Source organism: Melanostigma gelatinosum (assembly GCF_949748355.1).
Source record: "Melanostigma gelatinosum genome assembly, chromosome: 9".
NCBI lineage: Eukaryota > Metazoa > Chordata > Actinopteri > Perciformes > Zoarcidae > Melanostigma > Melanostigma gelatinosum.
The window spans coordinates 4,235,547-4,256,042 of record NC_136642.1 but is presented as its reverse complement, the minus strand read 5'-3'; the positions used below and the strand labels follow the sequence as shown (position 1 = coordinate 4,256,042).

The following is a 20,496-nucleotide window of genomic DNA, read 5'->3' as shown; positions in this document are numbered from 1 at the left end:
TGCATATGTGGATCTGTGACTCACACAAGGAGACTAAAACCATGTTTATATATGCACAACACTGATGTATTCATTTGAACATCTCCCGCATTCCATTTCACAGCAATTTCACAACGACTTTCTGAGCCAGGATTCTTTGCTTGAAGTATTTTGGATCCAAGATAAGACCCAACAACGAGGAGACAAATGATGGTGACAGGAGTGTGCCACAAACAGGCCTCCTTACGTGAAATTCAGCATTCTAAATGAGTCGCTCGCCTCCATAGGAGGGGCTCTCATAGGCGCACAAACAATATCCTTCACTTCAGATGAATATGTATCAGAACAAAAAGTTATTCTTGCATCTGCAGCATTCCGTGTATTTCTCACCTGAAAACCAAGAAGTCGAGGCTAGAGAGGGGAAACAACGTAACCTACTTACTTCTGCACATCGGTGCAGATTTCTGTCAGAGCTGCTTCCATCATCGGGGTCAGAAGGCCACAATTACATCGTTACTCGACCCAAACTGTGACATTTTCTCACTGACCTCTAACATTACGTAGCCGTTCAGATAGTCCTGGTCTCATTCATCAAACAAGACGCATGTATTTACACAATCAGGGTCTCTGTAACTCCACTTAACACACTCAACAGTTCCCAGTGGGACTCAGGCAAAAGAAGTTCCAATGAAAACTAGTTTTAATGAGTTATTAAACACCATCTTTCAGCAACAACCTGCACACATCCACCAAACGCGGGGTTGGGGAGCGGAGGTTTGTCAGAGTGCACGGCTCTGTGCTAGGCTAACTCATTAGCATCGTAGCATGGCTTCCTAGCATTATGGAGAGTGACATAAACTCACCTTCCCACCAGTGAGGACCAACATTCTCACTCTGTAAATGGCCTTTTGTCACCGTTGACATATTCAATAAATGAATTTCTCCGTACAGGCTGCCGCTCACCTCTTGAATGTACAACAACAAATCTGTGCAGGCTTGAAAATGTTTCCAGCCAAAGTGGCTGGTAGATCATAGTCGTAGCACTTACTGCACACTGGAGCATAATTCAACTGTAAAGTGTACCACATTTAAAGGGATGCATTCAGTGTTAGTTAGTACGAATAGTAGTAATAAAGAGCGACAGCTATAAGGTCAGAGTAATAACATGTTTATATCCTGCAGTAGTCTGTCCAGTCTTCCTCAGACAGTTCCCTCTCAAAGCTATTTCCCTCCTTCTTGTCTCCCGCTATGAAGTCTGGCCTTCTGTTCGTGAAACGAGTCATTTCACGGAGGTTGTGACGCACTAAACAATTTATCCCGTTTAACAGCCGCAACAGTTGCTACATGCTGTAAGCGCAAGTTTCATTTGGCTGGTTGTGATTGGCCAGTATGCCCAGTCCCGTATACACGCATGCAGCATGCGCAGCCCGAATGACTGGGGGTCTGACTGATGCAACGCCCCGCTGGGATTTGTCCCGGTGTACCATATGGCCAGGACACCACTGGACAGAAGGAGCAGCAGCAGCTTTCTCCAGTTTGTGTAAGAAAGTTGCGGGTGGTCTCCATAATTTACTCGCCAAAGACGACATTAAATCGCAGTCGGCGACTGGCGAGCATCAATTTAGGACTCTGTGTGAGTCAAGACACAAGCGTCAAACCAAAAGTACATCATATTTTGTACTATTAATGTGCAGTGTGTCTGAATGTAGCAACAACTCTGAAAACATATTCTCAGAACGATTCGCATGGTTCAATATTTCTTTTATTTTGGTAATTTGGATGAACCAACAAAGCAACAGACTCTGTGATTGCACACACACACACACACACACACTCACCGTGACTGTTGCAGCGTGCGGTCTCCACCAGCCTGTTGTCCTGGTCGTAGCACACCATGGCCTGGTAGCGGTAGCCCTGTCCACACTCCTTGATGTCTCCCTGGACCTTCATCCCCAGGACGCTCTCCACTCTGCCTCCCTCGGGCAGGATGCAGTCTGACCAGTTCCCCACCGGCTGGGCGTTGTACTTGTCACAGGGGCAGTACTGCGTCTCGCTCAACGGGTACATTTGCGTGTTCTTGCACTCGTCTTTCTTCTTGCTCCTCCCTGAAGGAGAGCAGAATGACAGAGATGAGCAGAAGAGCTTTGGCTGGTGACTCTGCTGGTGTTGCTGGATTTCTGTCTCTGTACGGCGGATGAGTCTCAGCATATTTAAGGCCACTCTCAAGGCCTTCGGGATAGTCAGGGATAGTTTACTCAAAGAGGAAAAAGGCTGGATGACTCCCGATGATAGATTACGCTGGCAAAATAGTTTCAAGCAGAGTGCTCTGTACTGAAACAGACATGTCGTTAATATTGCGAACCATAAATCAATGATTTGTTTTCTTGTGACATCAAGAGTTGCTTCCCATGCAAATGAGAAGATACATCTCTGATGACTTTCTATCAAACTGCCCACAGCATATTCACCTGCAGGTGCCAGTGTCTCAAGCACGCTGTAGGTTTGTTGTAAATCCCGTTCTCTGCATTAAGGTAGTGTATCCCTGCATTTGGACCACAGCTGGTTGTTGCTAATCACATCTTACGGATGCAAACTGCAGCGCAGCGCGCTGTAGTGCGTTTGTAAAGGTTAAAGTGACCAACAGGCAGCATTTTGCTCAATACAAGCATCCATTTTTACTGCCCTCTTCAATAAAACTGAGGATGTCCCGGTGTTTAGTACTGAGCAAAGATGACTAAGATTAAGAAGAGCTTGTAAAACAACCTCTTCACAAAGTGTTTAAATGCATTCGATGACCTCTCTGCTCTTTTATACTTGGGTCAAAAGATTTCACATCAGAGTGAAATAAAAGCTTTTTAAATCCACTGCCTCTCAGTTTAAAGTTGACTCCCCCTGTAACCTCCAGTAGAGGTGTCTGAATGCATCGCAGATCTCATTTCATGTCATTTCGCTTTTATGGCGGTGATGCACAGGGAAGCTGTCTGGGGACGGCCTGATGGATAACAAAGGCTGAGGAGTTATTTCAGATGTGTTGCTTTAATCCCTCTAGAGCACTTGGCTGGCAAGAAGTACCTGAAGAGATTTATGACCCTGTGCTTAACTTCAGTGCTCGTCTCTTGGAGCGCTGCCCACCACCGTTACCCCGTAAGCTGCCTGGTAACTCAGACGCCGCAGCTACAGTGCAAACAAGCCCGTCTGAAATCAGCAGCCCATTGTTTGTGCTGCGTCTCTCGCTCTCTGTTCTCACCGATCAACGCCCTCTTCCTGGTGCGGACCCCCACACAGTCCGCCGTGCAGGACGAGAACTTGGACCAGTTGGTCAGCTGGCAGTCGTCCTGGCAGGGCAGCTGACAGCGCTGAGTGATGGCGGGCATGGCCTTGGCGCATTTCAGACACTCGCCGATGTCGGCCTGCGTCCCGTCCAGCTGGCGACAGGACACAGCTGGAAGAGTGCGAGGGAGACGGGTCAAAGAGGCTCCATCAGAATATAAAGTGGTTTCATCTTTTATTTGTTCCAACAGATGGATTGGTTGTCATAAGACAATGACGCATGGTAATACAAGAGATAATGAGTGAACTACAGAGGCACTGGCCACACTGTGAACATATATATAACTTTAAAGGCCTTATAGCAACGTCCATATTTCTATTTACTGTTACTGTATACCTCTACTCAATACAATTCAAATATTCAACTGTTTACAATTTATTTCACATTTTATGTACAAAACACACAAGCAGCTTATGAAATATGGTGCATAATAATATAATTAGATTAGAACAACACAACTGCATATAAACTAGTTTACAATTAAAACATTTTAATACTGTTTCCAAGTAATTGCATCTATGTGTGTTAATAATCCAATAAGAGGAGCCGTACTTCTACTTTTGACTTAGTTTGACCAAAGAGTGAGGTCAGAAAGTCTGAGGCTCACTAATTTCATAGTCCAGCACATAATCTCACATTAAAGCACAAACAACATCATTTGAATTCGTGAACTTTAGAGATGTTGCTCGGCAGATTTTCTTAGTTTTGGACGTAGCCAGGCTAGCTGTTTCACCCTGTTTCCAGTCTTTATGCTAAGCTAAGCTAACCTGCTGCTGTCTGAGTAATACCAATCTTCTCATCTAACACAAAGTGTCAAACCTTTCCTTCAACAATTCAAAGAAACGTGAAATGCATGATTGGTATTTCTACTTTTAAAGGCATACTCCAGTGTCTCGTGACACTCGATCTCCTCAGAATAGATGCTATGGTTAGTGTGTGTCCGTCTGGTGGTGTGTTAGGTCACGTCTTATCTTCTGAGAGAGTGTGTGTGTGTGTGTGTGTGTACATGCTTTCAGTTCCCATGTGTTTTTTCCTTGAAGGAAAGCCTCTGTCCAGGTAAACAACAGAATACACTGTCAGATAAAAACACAGACCTGAAAGGACAGTGCGTCTGTTTTGGTTTACGTCAATGACAGAAGTGACAGAGGGGTGAAAACATGTGCAGGAGGGTGCACACATCAGGTGTCACATGGTATGATATCAGCGAAAAGCTGCCCAGAATCTGGGATGGCGTTGTGGTGAGTATGTCTAAAGAAGACCGTAAAGCATTTTCATGAATAAATTGATTCTTCCGTCCATTACTGTACGCTAGCGAAGACGAAACAGAAATATAAGCACTAATAATGGCCTTCTATAGGAGCGCGAACATAATGAAATTGATCATTCTGCGTGACCCCCTGAAATTGAATTTTTATGAAAGCCTCCCAGGACTACATGGCACATCTATCCTCTAAGAAAAGGGGAAAGGAAATACGCTTTTAAAGCGGGAGAGCCACAACTCCTTTACAGTACTCGTCACTTGTGCGAGAAGCCGGGAGTTTGGGCTGCCGTATGCTATAGCAAGGTGCAGCATCTTCTCCCAAATCTCAACGAGAGACAGTTGATTAAAATTTCATGACAAGAGCCCGAGGTGAAACAAGCCAAACTGTCAAACGAGTCTCGAGGGGCACATGATGAGCTGTGACACATTTCCTTCCCAAACTCAGGAGGACAACAACAAATGATTGAATAAAATAAAGACAACCAGAAACAGAAAAGGAGTCTCTTGCTGACATTTTTAAGGAGTGTCGACTTCAGTTTGTGTTGCGTCGTGTAAGTGGAAGGATTAGATGTGGGCTCTGGGTAAATTGGCCTTTTCTCTAAACCCCGGCACATCCATCTGCTGCTGCTTGGTGGCCGGGCTCCAGATGCACCGAAATCAGCAAAGATTTCATTTACGGCGATTAGGAGCGATTCAGTGAAGATGTGGAGGGGAAATGGAAAAGATTTGGGCTCGATACCTCTTGTTTGGAGTCCTGGTCCGCAGGTCTCCACCGCACCGGGACGGTCCTGTCTGAGAAACCACGGCACCAGCTGGCACTTCCTCCATTTGTGTGTTTTCCATCTGGAATAAATGAGGACAGCGAAGGTATATCAATGCATCCATAGTGTTCACTGTCACACCATTTACCACGCAAGAGAGTTAATAAATATATTAATAATAAAAATAAATACAGAAAATAAAGTGTGCATCTATAAATGAACACATGCAGTAGATACAAGCAAACGGATACAGTATGCACGTGTACACACTTGTGTTTCTTTATATCATATTTACATATTTGTATCAGAATAAATCATTACAGAACAAGCAAATACTGTCAGATGAAACAAATATTGTGTGTTTGGCCGTATTTGATAATACAGGAAGATGAGGTGCGATGCTATAAGGTCCTTGAAATCAACCCTCTGATACTTTGTCAATTCAAGCAGTAAGAGCATGAAACCTAAACTCCCCGTTATCGTATCGCCGTAGAGCTTTCACCTGAACCCTGGACAGACTTTGGGGACCTCACAGTCCCTCTCCTCCTCCAGCACCTCTGGACAGTCCTGTCCTCCGTTGGATGGCAGCTGGATGATAAGACGTTTCCTTGATTGCTTTCTCTTCACAGCGTTGCCAGCTGAACACACACACACACACACACACACACACACACACACGCACAGAGTTATTGAATAAAATAAGAAATGTCTGCATGGGAAAGTGATGAGAAACAAATGATAAGCTATGTGGGCTGCTGTGCTAATACTCCTTGAAGACTTAGAGACTACTGTTGCCAAATCTAATTGGATAGCTATCGTAGACAACACGCACATCTGATTACTCGGGATATCAAGCAAACAACGATGATGTCGGAAAATCCCATTAGACCTTGGAATTGAGTCGGATTAAATTTACGGTGTTTACACGTGTGGATTTGACCTCAAGTAGTTAATTAAGATGGAACGAGCCTCTGGATAGCCCTGAACCCTGCCTGCTTTACACCCTGTGTGTGTGGGTGGTGAGAAATCTCTCAGCGGCAGGTGAAGATATCAACAGCATCGAATTAAAATGCACGGCCGACGGAGCGGCACGCTCGGAGCAAAGAGATTTATGCCACCGTGTCACACGAAGAGGTCGCCAAAATACGGACGGTAATGATGTTCAGATGTAAATCATCTTAATGCGTTTGCGTCCGCTCACCAGCTCGGCCGGTGGCTGCACGACAAAGGTGACCTCATCCGAACAATGTGTTCATTCCGGTCGCTGCATGAAAACAACAACAACGCGGCTCGCTGAGTCGGCTCGCAAAAGAGGGCGTCCTAAAGGTTGTCTTACATGCCGAGGTGTCAAATTAATTATGTGTAACAAGACGTGAGGACAAGTGTTTGTGTGCTTGGTAATGTGTCCACCTCTGTCTGTCAATGTAAACCTGCTTCTGTGTGGATATGTTTTTGAGGCTGGGGCAGAGTCAGAGCAATATGTTCAATTGATTCTTGTTTATTATCACAACAGCCTGAAAGTACGATGCCAAATAGTGTGTGAGAAATCCGTGCTATAAACGAAGCCAGGCGGAAAACTACATGAAATGACACAAAAGTGAAATACAACAGCTGGTTTTAAATTGTTTTTATAGGGAACAAATACGCGTCCTCCTCAGTGATCTGCATGAGGCAGGATTATTTGACACCACTCCCTTCTTTCACTTTACCCGCGTCACAAGTCACAGGACACGGTGTCCAGTTGCTGAAAGGGGTCATGATGCAGTCTTTCTTGCAGGGCAGCTGACATGGTCGCACAGTGCCGGGGCGAGGGCCGTCTGGACACCTAGGCAACGGAGAACACACACACACACACACACGCACACACAGTGGAGTAACACTGCCGGGAACTCTTTACACAAACACCAAAACACAACAGCTAAAAATACTGAATTCTGTTGATATACAGCAGCAGAGTGTTGCTCATTTGTTACACAGTTATTATGACTCATGAGCCATATATGGTGAACACATGCACCAGATGGAAGCACCAGATGGAAACGGACTACACGGTTTGGATTTCTGCTCATTTTAAAGCAGCACTTATTTTATATTTGTATTTATGTTTTCCCCATCTAAAACAAGCCAGTGCAGCAGCGAGGTCCTGTAATGTTGCTCTGTGTGCTCAGACTTTACCACCTGCAGGGAGCAGCGCTTGAAGTGCAGCGTGTGCTGTGGAGCAAGAGGTGCTGGCAACATGCAGTCAGAGAGAATAAACACCAGTGTTTGTGTAAGCCACCGCACACCGAGACCATAAAATACACCCTCGTGGATCTGTACACTGTGAGTTTATGTTGGTCTCGTCTGTACAGACATCTACTTTACGACTGTCCGTCCTGGGAGAGGGATCCCTTCTCTTTTGCTCTTTCTAAAGGTTTCTTTTTGGGGAGTTTTCCTTCTCAGAACCGACGGTCTAAAGATAGAACAGAACGTAAAGCCCCTTCAGGCACATGTGTCCTTTGTGATATTGGGCTGTAGATATAAAATTGACTTGACTGGCACCTGTTTCCTTCAGCTCTCACTGATACCCTTTCATTATAAAAGCACATTATTTACATGTGCTGAGTGTGTGGTACAACTGAGGTTGGACTGTTCCCAAAGTGAGTGATTATTCTGTCCGGAGAAAGTCAAACTAATACCCTTTTCCCTCCAAAATCAACTGCTGACATATTTTATGTTGTAGAACAAGAAGTTAAAACCCCTGAAGCTTGTTCTAACCACGGACCTGTTTTCAGACATCTAACCAAAAATACATCAAAAGAAGCCTTTGACTCTGAAACAAGGGAACCTGAGGTGCACAAACGCTGATCCCTGTCTGGGTGTTAGGACTCAGCAGACGTGCATGACTGAGGTTCACGGTCGACGTTGCAAACACACCGGGTTAGGAAATGGTGGAAATGTTACGGTGGTTACTTCTTTTTTTTGAATCATTTACTTAAATCGGTCTCTTGTGATCGTTGAAACAATGGAAAGACTTAAAAAGACGGTTTCATTTTGTGTCTGTTTGAAATGAAGTGGCTTTCAATGATCAGCGAGTGAAAGTTCCTGTCTGACTGCAGACTGGTGGCTTTGAGGAGAGCGTATTAACGGGTGTTTTGTATGTTCATAAATTATCATAATTGTCCAAATCCCTGTTGATTGTATTCATCATATAATCAATTTATTGTTAACCTTTGGTGCAGCATTATACTGTAATCAGGCGTGTTGGTAAACAGGAGTGTGATACAGTATAATTTGAATCAATATTTACAATACGCTGTGTGATTTGTGGCTCCTGAACTTTTGAGAACACTTTTGGAGCTCTGCTGCAGCTTTAACTGAAGTACGGATGCTCGACTGAAACGAAGACATCACCCAGGCCCCGATGACTTTCTTATACATGTACCGATAGCACAGTGGCTGCTCGGGATATAAACCATGTTTTAAGGCTTTAATAAATATCACTGTAGAGGTTTGGCACGCCAACCATCTGGGTATTGCTTGAATGCAGAATATAATTATTCTACGCACAATCTAGGGCAATAAAAACTGATGAAAACCTTCGTAATCACATCCAGTTCACGACTGATGTATGCCATCTGGCTCGCGCTGCTTGAAAGATATGGAGAGGAGGTGGTCCTCTCCCCAAACAGAACAATGTGGGCGCCACGGGAAATGTTAAGCAAGTCTACACGAGGGTGATTCACATTTATTTCTATACGCTGAGGAAACTGCAACGCGCAGAGCCCCAGCAGATTAGAGGAGCAGCCTCAGCAGGGACCGGTGTCGCATCGGGACGATGGCGCCCTGCTTCCTCATCCTATGGCGGACGATCATCTGGGTCAGGTTTAATGGTGCTAAGAATGAGCGTTCTCCTCTGGGCGCCCCGTACTCGTTAGCGTGGCGTTATCAGGGAAAGCGATAGTGAGCCTCGCAGGGAAGATGTAATAATGCAACAGCGGCGCGAGGAGAGATTTATTTTGAATACCAATGGACAGAGCTAAATCCCTCTCGAGCGGAACAAATCCTCTGGTGTCTCCATACAAGTGAATGGTCCCCAGGGAGGAAGAGGAAGAGGAAGAAGAGGAAGAGGAAGAGGAAGAGGAAGAGGAAGAAGAAGAAGAAGAAGAAGAAGAGATGCTGGCTGCAGCAGAGGGAGGACACATCTACATTCTCAGCCTTCAGCGGATGCTCACGTCCGTAAAGAAGTGAATGAACAGGTGTCTAGCTGGAGGACACCCCATGAACCGGAGACTGCAGAACCATCTCGACACCACACCTCAGTGCTAACCAGGATTTATTTTTATCAAGTTATATATAAACTGCAGCATCTACATTCTGTGGGGATTCATGGCGAATTCATGAGCGAACCAATAAACAGCAGGCCGATACCAAAACCTGCAGTTGCATGAAGCAAATTGTTTAAGACTCAGAAAAGCAAAATAAAGACAACTTTTTATTTAGCTTAGTCACAAGTTCATCCTTGAACAGCTTGGATTCATATCGATCGGCCAGTTCCACTAAACTCCAAATCAGATTGTTGATCAATAATTTGGGCATTGAGGAAGTTTTATTGGCTAGTAACAATCAAATCATTCTCAAATTAGGGAACCCTGAACTAATATCTGAAACATATTGCTGGGACATTCAAATTTCATATCAAACAAATGTAAAGCAGATTTTCTTGGGTTTGCTATCGTTGCAAGTGATCCCTAAAATCTCCTGCAAAGTGTTTTTTTTAAATGCAGCATGATTTGTACATGTCGTACATGACACATGTTGCATTTCTTCTGCTTACTGATTCGTGATTCCTTAAAAAGTCCCCTCCGGCTTTGAGACACCATGAGGGATGAGAGGCAGAGCTGGTACGTGATGCGACTCCAAGAGCTCTTTGACGAAGAGGGGATTAAACCTTTGACCTCGTTAATATCCCTCCGCTACAGGGAAACGGTAGCGTCTGAGGACGAGCTGCAATTTACCACTCGTGTAAGATCTGGAAAGTACACGGGCAATAAAACAATATTCCTATTTAGATAAAACACCGGAGTTATAGGGCTTGACTTTGGCCTTTGATCCAGGCAGCACACGCTCTGAATACCGAACTAGAGGACGAACAGACTCGTCTCTGAAGTGCAGGCTGCCGGCCTTTTACATTTCACCTTCTCAGCGTTCCCTCTCACTGACACACAGACACAAGCAAACGTCCTCACCACAAAACAACAGCAATGCTCGTTGGTCTAAATGCCAAAAACCACTTGTGCTGGCTGAGGAGGGACTTCTTGTGCTCATGAATTATGACGAGTCATCTCTCAGTAGAAGCAAACAGAAGATTGAGCAAACAAGGACACATGACTTTGAGTATGGTGTCTCCTTCATGCGGCCATGAGCACCATCTTTCTCTACTAAGTAGATTGTTCTGCTTAATCTAGGGCTGCACAATTAATCAGAGTCGTTATCGAAATCACAAAGTTCCGCGCAATATTTGTTAAAGGCAAAATGTGTCAACATACTGTTTTAAATTAAATATTGTCTTGCTGCAGAGATGCCCTGGCTTACACATCATATTCTACACATCCCTGCAAAACTCACACCATAAGCATTTGAATATGATTTTCAATGAAAATGAGAACAATGATGTAAGAATTATCATTCCCCACAATATCGCAATCATCAAAATAATCGCTATTAGATATTTATTTAAAAATCATGCAGCCCTAGCCCAACCCTGACCGACCCTTAACCCCAGTGGACACACCGTTAAACAGTCCCATACATTAGTTTTGTAACGGACATTCTGAAGACACTGACAGATGATGTCCTGTCGAGTGGCATCAGATCAGAAAATGCCTCTCGAGGTCATTTGTTTTATTAAAGCTGCAGATGACAGCTATGCTTGTAGGTGGCTCTAAATGGCATGCTATTGCCATCTAGTCCAAAAAAATTATTCGCAATTCAATCACAGCAAAATTACTTATTTTCGTCCAAGGCTTCTAACTCAAAGTTGGGTTCCAGAAACCTCTGGCTCATTTCTTATTCCCAGTTGAATTTTGAGAAACACCTTTAGCCATTTTTATTTATTAAGAAACATTAGGAAACCATACCCCCTCGTTATTTTTCCAACAAATCAAATAAATCTGCCACAACATTCATTTTGTCTCCACACATCCTGTTGTGATGCACCAGATTGTTGAATTTCACATTTTACAATGTTGCCTTTGTTACGCCGGCTTTCTGTTAACGTTGAGATTGAATTAAAAAAATCTGTCTCACTCCGTCATAATGTATTTACACAATTTGGCTCCATCGTACATCAGTGAGTTGCTGCTTCCATAGGTCCATAGTGGAGCCCGAGCTGATAGAACACGGTTGTGTGGCCACTAAACGTGGGCTGTAAACCAGCTGGATCTTAACTTCTACAAGCATCGTCTATGTTGTTAGGATTCCGCCATTATAAAGTCATCTGATTAAAGGCCGTTTGTAAAGTGCCTTGGACCTCTCTTCCTTTCGTTTTACTTTTCCCCCCCTAATAATCCGGCCACTCGTCCATGAAGCCCGCTCTGTGGAGTGTCGGCTTGAAGTGGTCTCATGGACACTCCAGTCTACGCAGCGGAGCTTTGTAGCTCCTCCAGGTTTATCTTCCGTCCCTTTGCTGCGTCTGATTGATGCCCTCCTATCCTGCTGTTAGTTGTGTTTCTCTCTTTGCAGGTTTGTTGTGGTCCCCTCGTCTCTCCATTTTGTAATGAATGGACTTAGCGGTGCTCCGTTAGATCGTGTGACAGATCATGTGGTGCGTTGATTGCACACACGTGGACTGTATTTAACTAATCAGGGCACTTCTGAAGGTAATTGGTAGAACCAGATCTTATCGCCGGGCTTCATAGGAAAGGAGGTGAATATATACGCGTATGCATTTTCATCTCACTTTCTCATCAATTTTGACTTATTGTGTGTAGGTCCATGACATGAATCAAAATGTAATTTAATTCCAGGTTGTAAAGCAACAAAATAGGAAAATACGCCAGGGGGGGGGGGGGATCCTTTCAAACCAAAGAGCAGCTACACAACACTTCCACGTTCTCCAGAACTTTTCTTTTTTGAAACTCTTTTTAGTGATCAACCGTATCAAGATCGATCCATTCTTAGAAGGCCTTTTATTAATGCCTCCTTGCCCCCCTTGGTACTTTACACACACACACACACACACACACACACACACACACACACACACACACACACACACACACACACACACACACACACACACACACACACACACACACACACACACGTTATTATTAACGTCAGCTCTCTCTCTTGATTTGGTTTCCAATAATCCTTTTGTTGTGTGTTTTTAAGTGATTTAGAGTTGACTCAGGTTTCCCCTTTTCGTTCCTCTCTTAGTCTAATTTTATTGTAGCCCCACTCATGATGTGTATTGTCCAAATTTTGATGATTCAAATTAAATTATATTCCAGTGTTTGGAAACACCAGGCCATGTTTGTTGGCGGACCACACCACTGGCCAGAATACCAACACAATGGTCGGCTGGAGGACCGTGGGGGTGTGAAGCTATAGCTGTAACAGTGTCATCAATGCATTTATCATTGTATTCCTTCATTCCGACTGTTGTCTCTAATGTTGTCTTTGTCTGTTTAAACGCATTTTTTATTTATTTACAAGGTACTTGGGGTATCTCATCCTTCACCGACTGCTCTCTCAACACTTCCTGTGTGTGTGTTCATCGCGCTGACGTGACGGAAGCCTTCCAGTAATGGCGTGTGGTTTTAACTGACTCGCTGGTTCCAGTCAGTGTCACAATCTCATAATGATCTTTAAATGTCATGATTTGTAGCGAGGCGGGGACGAGCTCGTCTCAGAGCACAACATTAAGACGGGCAGCCAGGCCAATGCTTCTGTTTCGCTTGCTGCTATTACACGAGAGAGGCTGTTTTTCCGAAAAAGGAGCAGATGGTTGATGCAGGATGAAGAGAGGAGATTCAAAGCAAAGAACTGTCAGTAGTTTTAAGAGAGCGCACACACACACACAAAGAAAAAAACAAGGTCTGGTGGGAGAAGATAAGGCCTAATTAATTTAATTATCAAAATAACGGACGACAAAAGAAGAACATCATTTGTTTAATTTAGCATGAAACGGTTGCGGTTCTTCGAGAACCCTTTCAGTGGTGTCTCTGGCCTCCTTCTCGAGGGCTTCAAGCCATCTATCACAGTCAACATCAGGGAGCAGACGCAGCCTCCATTAGAAAACACGACAGAGAGATGATCGACTGGGCGTAATACTGCTGGTGTCGAACATCATAACCATGAATCATTCAGTTTCCCTTTTTCCCCAAAATTCCACAGCATCTATGTGATTATACAAACACACATTTGGTACCATTCAGCACACAGACTGTCGGAATCAATAAGCATTTTTTCCCCCCCTCACACCGCAACAGCTTTCTCGATGGGATGATAGCAGCCCACGCCTGAGGCACTGACATATTTGTCTCTGTTGTGTCTCCTGTTTCTATTGGGCTTTGACAGTTAGTGTTTATGTGTGTGTGTGTGTGTGTGTGTGTGTGTGTGCGCTCTGAGAGGTTCACTGCCTCAGGCTGTGGGAGGAAGACAGCTCAGATCCGTCGATGAATGAGACAGGGCACATCTGCATATGCAGGGTGCAGGCGGCCATGTTTGTAGTAACAAAAGCTTTCATGAAAGACCAAAACCTTTACTTAACTATACGCAAGGTGAGAAGTTTGAGAAAACACCTGAATAAATGAGTGGAGAAATACAATGTTCAGATGCTTCCATACAGAAGCAGAGGGGAAAGTGTTGGGGTCTGACCCTGGTCTCCTGGCTGGCTGAGACCCTCACATGTGCTTTCAACCAAAGAAGCGCCCATGTCTCCTTCCTTTCCACAAAGCGCCTGATCTGGGGTCTGATAAAAACTCCAAGCCGGATGACCACACCTCCCAGCTCCAGCTGAACATTGTATTTCAGGAAAGGCGTGTCCGATTCTGCCCATTACATGCATGGTGCACTTTCAAAATAAACTTCCAAAATAGGGTTATTTATGTTTTAAGCTTACTCATGCAACAAAAGTACTTGGTTCGGCTAAGGAAAAGATTGTGGTTGGGGTTTAAATCAGTTATGTGACTGGTGTTAGTAAGTACAGAAGTTGGGAACTAAACTATAGTAAAGTAAGTAAATTTTGACTTGGTTTCAAACAGGACATTAACAGTGGTCTCCTGGGTGAAAGGCCTGTGTTTGTTTGACCCATCCAACCTCCATCCCGTCTGTTATAAGCAGACTTTGTTGCTTTTTATACTACGCCAGTCCCTCAAAAATCACACATCTTTATGTTTTTTGGGATCTTGATGTTTGAATCAGGATGGGGATCTTATAAAGTAAAGGGTTGTATAAAATGTGTCAGTTCTATGTTATGTCTGAGTGTTTTTGGTGGGAATTAGACTAATTTAGAGAAAGAAAAAGTGGAAAAAATACTACATCCAAAAATACTTTATGTGTATGAGGATTGTAATAAAGTTTGCTCGTGTCCATCACATCCTAGTTGCCAGTGTCAACTTGAGGCTTCTGTTCAACTTTGTCATCACAGTTGGCGTTTGTTGCATGCTGTCATTATATGTTCAGAACATATTAAATGATCTGATGTGTTTGTTGTCTGTTCTGTTGAGACCAATGCTCATGCATCTTAATGACAGATGATTTGGCCTCTTCCAGCTCTGTTAATTGTCTCATGTTGATGTGAAACATTGCTTATCAAAGTGCTGATTGCCAGACCTCTTTCATAGCTGACAAATGTGGCTAATTGGCAATCAAACTAATAGCACCCATCTTGGTGTCAGTGTTTGTCATTGGGAGTGAACGAGTCAAAGTCATTTCATCATGAAGTGTTCAAATCATGTCCTCTCTCTGTGTGTGTGTGTGTGTGTGTGTGTGTGTGTGTGTGTGTGTGTGTGTGTGTGTGTGTGTGTGTGTGTGTGTGTGTGTGTGTGTGTGTGCAGCAACCACAACCTTTGTGTGTTCACAGCTGAAATAAATGAGCAATGTTGTACACACTGCGTTTTTCTTTGGGATATAGTACAGTGGGAGTCAGCATGCTGGTTTACAGCCTGTTACTGGACCCCCGCCAGTGACAGTGGCCTGAGGAAAATCCATCTAAAGACTCTGAACAACATCTCTGAAGGGTTACAACAGTCACAGCACATGCAAAGGGACATAACAATGACCTGTGCTGGGGTTGAGTCTTCTTCAGCACCACGGCCAGCACCACCGGTCCATGAAGGTAGAAAGAAGCCTCCCAGTCTATAAAGCGACTCCTGTCTGGCAGCACTAGCACAGACTGTCATTCTGTCCTATTGAAGGAAACTGGTGTCTAAACCATAGTGGACCATTCTTTGTTGTGTTCAGTTTATTTCTTTTCCACATCCTTCAAATCACAACCTGTGAATAAAGCGCTTTATAGTCATATGTATCTCATTTACAGGACACAAGTTTAATCTTTTAAAAGGCTGGTTTGGTTTGATTTCTCAGAAAACATCCCTGTGGGACTCAGGATATCTAGCATGTACCGTATTTAACAAAGACGGTTTCTCCAAACGCTACAACTCAACTGTCACAGCGACAGTCCGACCTTAGTCAGCAATGATGCCATTATTACAGTAGTATAGCGTAAGCTGCAGGTTTCTTCCAAGTACTTTTCGGGCTAAACCGTCAGCTGACAGTTCAGCTGTTTGGCTAAATATTGTTTCGAAAAGGTTCAAAAGAAATCGAGTGCAAAATATGTCAATGAAAAAAACTAGGGAGGCGTCTCAACAAGTCTCTGAATCACACATGAATGATGGAGGCGTAGTCCGCACACCAGAGAACACATGGACACCACGAGTACAAGATCACCGAACATTACAACTAAACAGACCAAACAACGGACTGAAGCACTCCGACCAGATGGGAATTTGGCACGAACAAGACTACGGACAGAAGCAACAACTACAGCAACCAATGTGTACCAATGCACATATGGGTCTGTGAGTATTGTTTTAAGATAAACCCAGTTTAAAGCAGCAGTTTTAGTTTACAACATGCTGGCAGTCTGACTCTGTGTTCCGTTTGCTCTCATGGACTCTATTCTGAGGTCTGTTGCCACATTGATCTCAGCAGATTGATTCATTCATTCCAGCAAAAAGTGGAATAACAAAAACATGAAATTACCTGATGTCCGGTGGTAATTTGCATGTCAGATAAGTCCCCATTTAAATGCTACAGACAGGTTGAAAATGTCAAACCCGTCCTGACATGTTTAAAGGTGAAGCGTGTGACCTTCTTAACACCAAAACCTCCAACCGACTCGGCCGAGGTCAATAACAGCCGCTTGCTGAGAGGCTGAGCAGGTGCCTGAGGGGAGTCCACTTTCTTCAAATATCTTCTGTTCTCTCTTTTACGTGCTGTTCTTTCACCCTTATTACAAATGATACTTGAATATACAAAGTTATTGAACGGCGAAAAACAAAAAGATAAAGGAGGCCAATCGACTGAGAACTCTTTGTCCCCTGCTGCTCTCCGACCCGCTGGGCTTGTGTTCATCTCTTGTTCGAGCTTTGATTGTCGATTTAAAAACAATAAAACGCATATGCAATCAAAGACATCCTGTTCCTGGACCTCTCTTCTGCAGCCTGATGTGTGTGAACCTGGGTCAGGTGCTGCTACTGAAACTGGACATTAATCTTCATTTGATCGCTCGCTGTGAAACACACTGCGACCCTGGAAATAATGGATGTGCCGCTCCTCTCCTCTCCTCACGGGGAGGCGTGAGACAGGACGAGGAATCTGCTGGAATTGAATTAGAGTCAGAAACTAAAGACGCATTAAAGGACCGTGTTTGTTTTTTTGGGGAGGACTTTTCACAACCAATCTTCTTTGGACACAAGCAGATGAACTCCTCTATCTTCTGTTGTCGGGTGAATCAGTCAAGCATAAAGTGACACCCCGCCTACAGCCTAACGTCTGGCAGACGTTAACTCGACAGCATATTTTTGAATCCGCCTCGTGCAGCGTGGTCTCCGGAGCTAACCACAAACATCTTGCCTCTCATCTGCCTCATGATTAAATTGCCTTAAAGTATCAATCCCATTTAATTACCGTCATTATCATCAATGAGAAATTACCAGCGCCCCAAAACGGCAGGGTTAATTAGGCTTTCAGGGACGGACAGATTATTTATTTGTCTGCGGTCGCCTGCGAAGGGAAGATATGAATTGGGAGTTAACTTCACGTGGAGCCTGCTCTGCTTACTCAAGCAGCTCCGTCAGAGTCTCCTTGGTTTACTTTTTCTTTCTCTCACTGACTCACTTTCCTCTGCTGCTGTCTTTCCTTCCCAACACTGCTGCTTCTCTCATCTGTCTCTCACCTCCTGACTCCTCTTTTGTTTGTTTTTAATCCTGCTGGTTTTCAAGGTCTCTCTCACACACACACACACACACACACACACACACACACACACACACACACACACACACACACACACACACACACACACACACACACACACACACACACACACACACACACACACACACACACACACACAGGACTTAATGTCTCTTCGCTAACAGATGCTCACAGATCACTCTTTGACCTCACATTGTAATTTCTTGCTTGAAGAGTGATTCTAACGCTTTCTTTCTGTTCATCGAGCAACAACCCAAAATAAGAGAGGTTCTTTGAAGAATCATTTCACACATCAAAAGGCCGCCGGAGCTCTCCGTGTCCTCTATTCTACGGCAGCACGAGATTTAACTGATTGGTTTCTTCTTTTTTTTTTTGATAAATTCGTCCAAATCAGTAAAATCTGCAGTTTGAAATGAAAACGTGCCGACTCTTGGATCTTGATGATAGAGATACAGCTCAAAGCCAGTGGATTTCAGCTCTGAGAGAGACATTTTCATTTCAACACAATTCTCCAAGAGCTAATTTCACAGTTATAAACACCTACAAACCAGCAGAGCGAGAAGTAACTGGTGAGTCTAAATAGGACTGCTGCAGCAGTTGGAAAAACAAGAACACAGACACCACCGGTTTAGAAACGCCAACGTCAACAGGAAGCAGAAACACAAGAGACAGAACTCACTTCTTGGGGGGCACCTGTCCCACGTTGACCCGGACGCAGATGACTTTGCGAGTCTGCATCCCCGTGGAGCAGAGAGGCTGAACGCCGCCGCCGGCTCGGGCACCCACGGAGGTGTTGAGGGTGGAGGCAGAGGGGTCCTCGGTACAGGGGCCCCACGGCCCCGTCTGCCAGTGGTAAACTGTACAGGCGTGTTCGTTACAGTTCCGCACCTCCTGGAGGGAACTGCTGTTGGGGCACAGGGCGCCACCTGAGAAACACCAAAACACAGCCAAGATGAAAAAGGGCCTTCACGGGTAACTTTTCAAACTGGACTTGATTTTCCCATGTTTTTGTGTCTAAGTGACGTACGGGGGAAACTATTTATGAAACTGGTCCAGTATTGAGCAAGAGCGCTGCAGCTGACAGCCATGAAACAAGCTGCAATGTGATCGCATCCGGCAATTCAGATCCATCAGGAACAGAGCTCATAAAGGGGTCTGAATATTTGATAAATGATCCGAAACACAAGTCACAATAAATGACGAGTGACTACTATGTATAAATATGCAACTCCAAATTCAACTGCTTGTTCCGCTGTCCAAACAGTGGCCACACTTATCTTCTATTCAGACTTGCAGCTGAAGCACATTTCTCCCGAAAAGGAGAAACATAAAAACCCAGCACACCAGTCTTCAATTGTGAACAGACCCCTTGAAACTGCTGCATGTGTGTGACCCACTGAATAAAAGCTATGTTCACTCACATTGAACCACTTCATGATGAGAGTTCCCTTTAGTGCTCCATTGTTTGACAAATACTTCCAACAGCCTTCAGACCTTGTACGTGAAAATTGGAGCGGCTACGCTCGCAATAATCACTTTAAGCTCCTGAAAAGCACAAGTGTGAATACAGATAACCTTCCACACACCTTCTGAATACACTGTCACATCTTAAGTCGCCAACTCTGAATACAGCCAGTGTGTACACATACACGCACGTATGTATGTGTTGTTTTACCAATACAAGTTCTTGCTTCATTTTATCATTAAGAAAATGACTGCCGACTCAGACGAGTCTCAGCCTCATGGTTACTGAGCATGACTACACCGGTGTGCTGACTGCACCGTGCCAGCTCAGCTGACTGACAACGACGGCGATGCTAGAAACAGCTGCGTGTTGGACAATGGGGAAAATATAAAGCTTACTGAAGAAATCATAAACCGCAAAACAAAGAAAAAGCAGCGAACGAGAGTTCTTGATGTCTGCTGCAGGATAAACTACGGTCTGCCGGCTCAGTCACAAAGTGGAGCAGCTCCCACTTAGCATGCGTCTCGACCGTCCCTCGACTGAAAGAGCAAGAGGCACTTGAGCGTCATAAAGTCCCAGAATAATCACTGTGGAATTAAATGCAAGCAGTTATGCTAAATCGGTCATTAATTGGGCATATAAGTGTATCATCAGCACATGATCCGATGCCAACGTATTGGCGGCTGCTTCTTAATATGAACCCCGTATCTTAACGCTTCGAGGAGTTCCTGTAGTTTCAATATTTTTTTGTTCTTCATCAATATGCAACACAGGAGCTGCGAAATCTGCTAAGGATCTAACATCTGCACCACAGGGGGAATCTGGTGGAGAGACGAAAGCCTCTTTCAGGTATCCGTATATACCTTATGTATGTCACACAGATGTGTGTCTGAACAGACAGCGGGATACAGTGTGGGATGATTTCCATTCTAAAAACTACTACAAGTACAGCTACCGCATTGCTCGTCGAACGTCAAAGATTTACCAAAAAGTTCTGGAAACTTTGGCACCCGAGTGAGACCTTTGATGAATACAGATATGAGAGATGTTAATGTGACAGGGTGAGTACATGCAGTACATGAAGTAATACCGCCGCAGAACAACAGAAAACACATTCAAGCTATTTCACACATGGCCAACGAGCCCCGACTGTGGCTGACTAAAATCTAAATCAATTACAAGTCACCCTAAAGCGGTTTGGATTCTGTCGTTT

General features: G+C 44.3%; 1 protein-coding gene across 1 annotated transcript in view; it reads right to left on the bottom strand.

Annotated features, from left to right (window-relative positions):
* The window catches only part of thsd7ab (thrombospondin, type I, domain containing 7Ab), a gene marked incomplete at its 5' end in the record, with an annotated part of 119,620 nt that overhangs the window by 31,933 nt on the left and 67,191 nt on the right, over positions 1 to 20,496 (bottom strand). The window contains 6 exons of the mRNA XM_079275741.1: positions 1,818 to 2,084; positions 3,227 to 3,421; positions 5,311 to 5,414; positions 5,835 to 5,970; positions 7,042 to 7,157; positions 18,498 to 18,744. Coding sequence (XP_079131867.1) covers positions 1,818 to 2,084; positions 3,227 to 3,421; positions 5,311 to 5,414; positions 5,835 to 5,970; positions 7,042 to 7,157; positions 18,498 to 18,744 — 1,065 coding nt within the window. The remainder of the gene's footprint in view (positions 1 to 1,817; positions 2,085 to 3,226; positions 3,422 to 5,310; positions 5,415 to 5,834; positions 5,971 to 7,041; positions 7,158 to 18,497; positions 18,745 to 20,496) is intronic.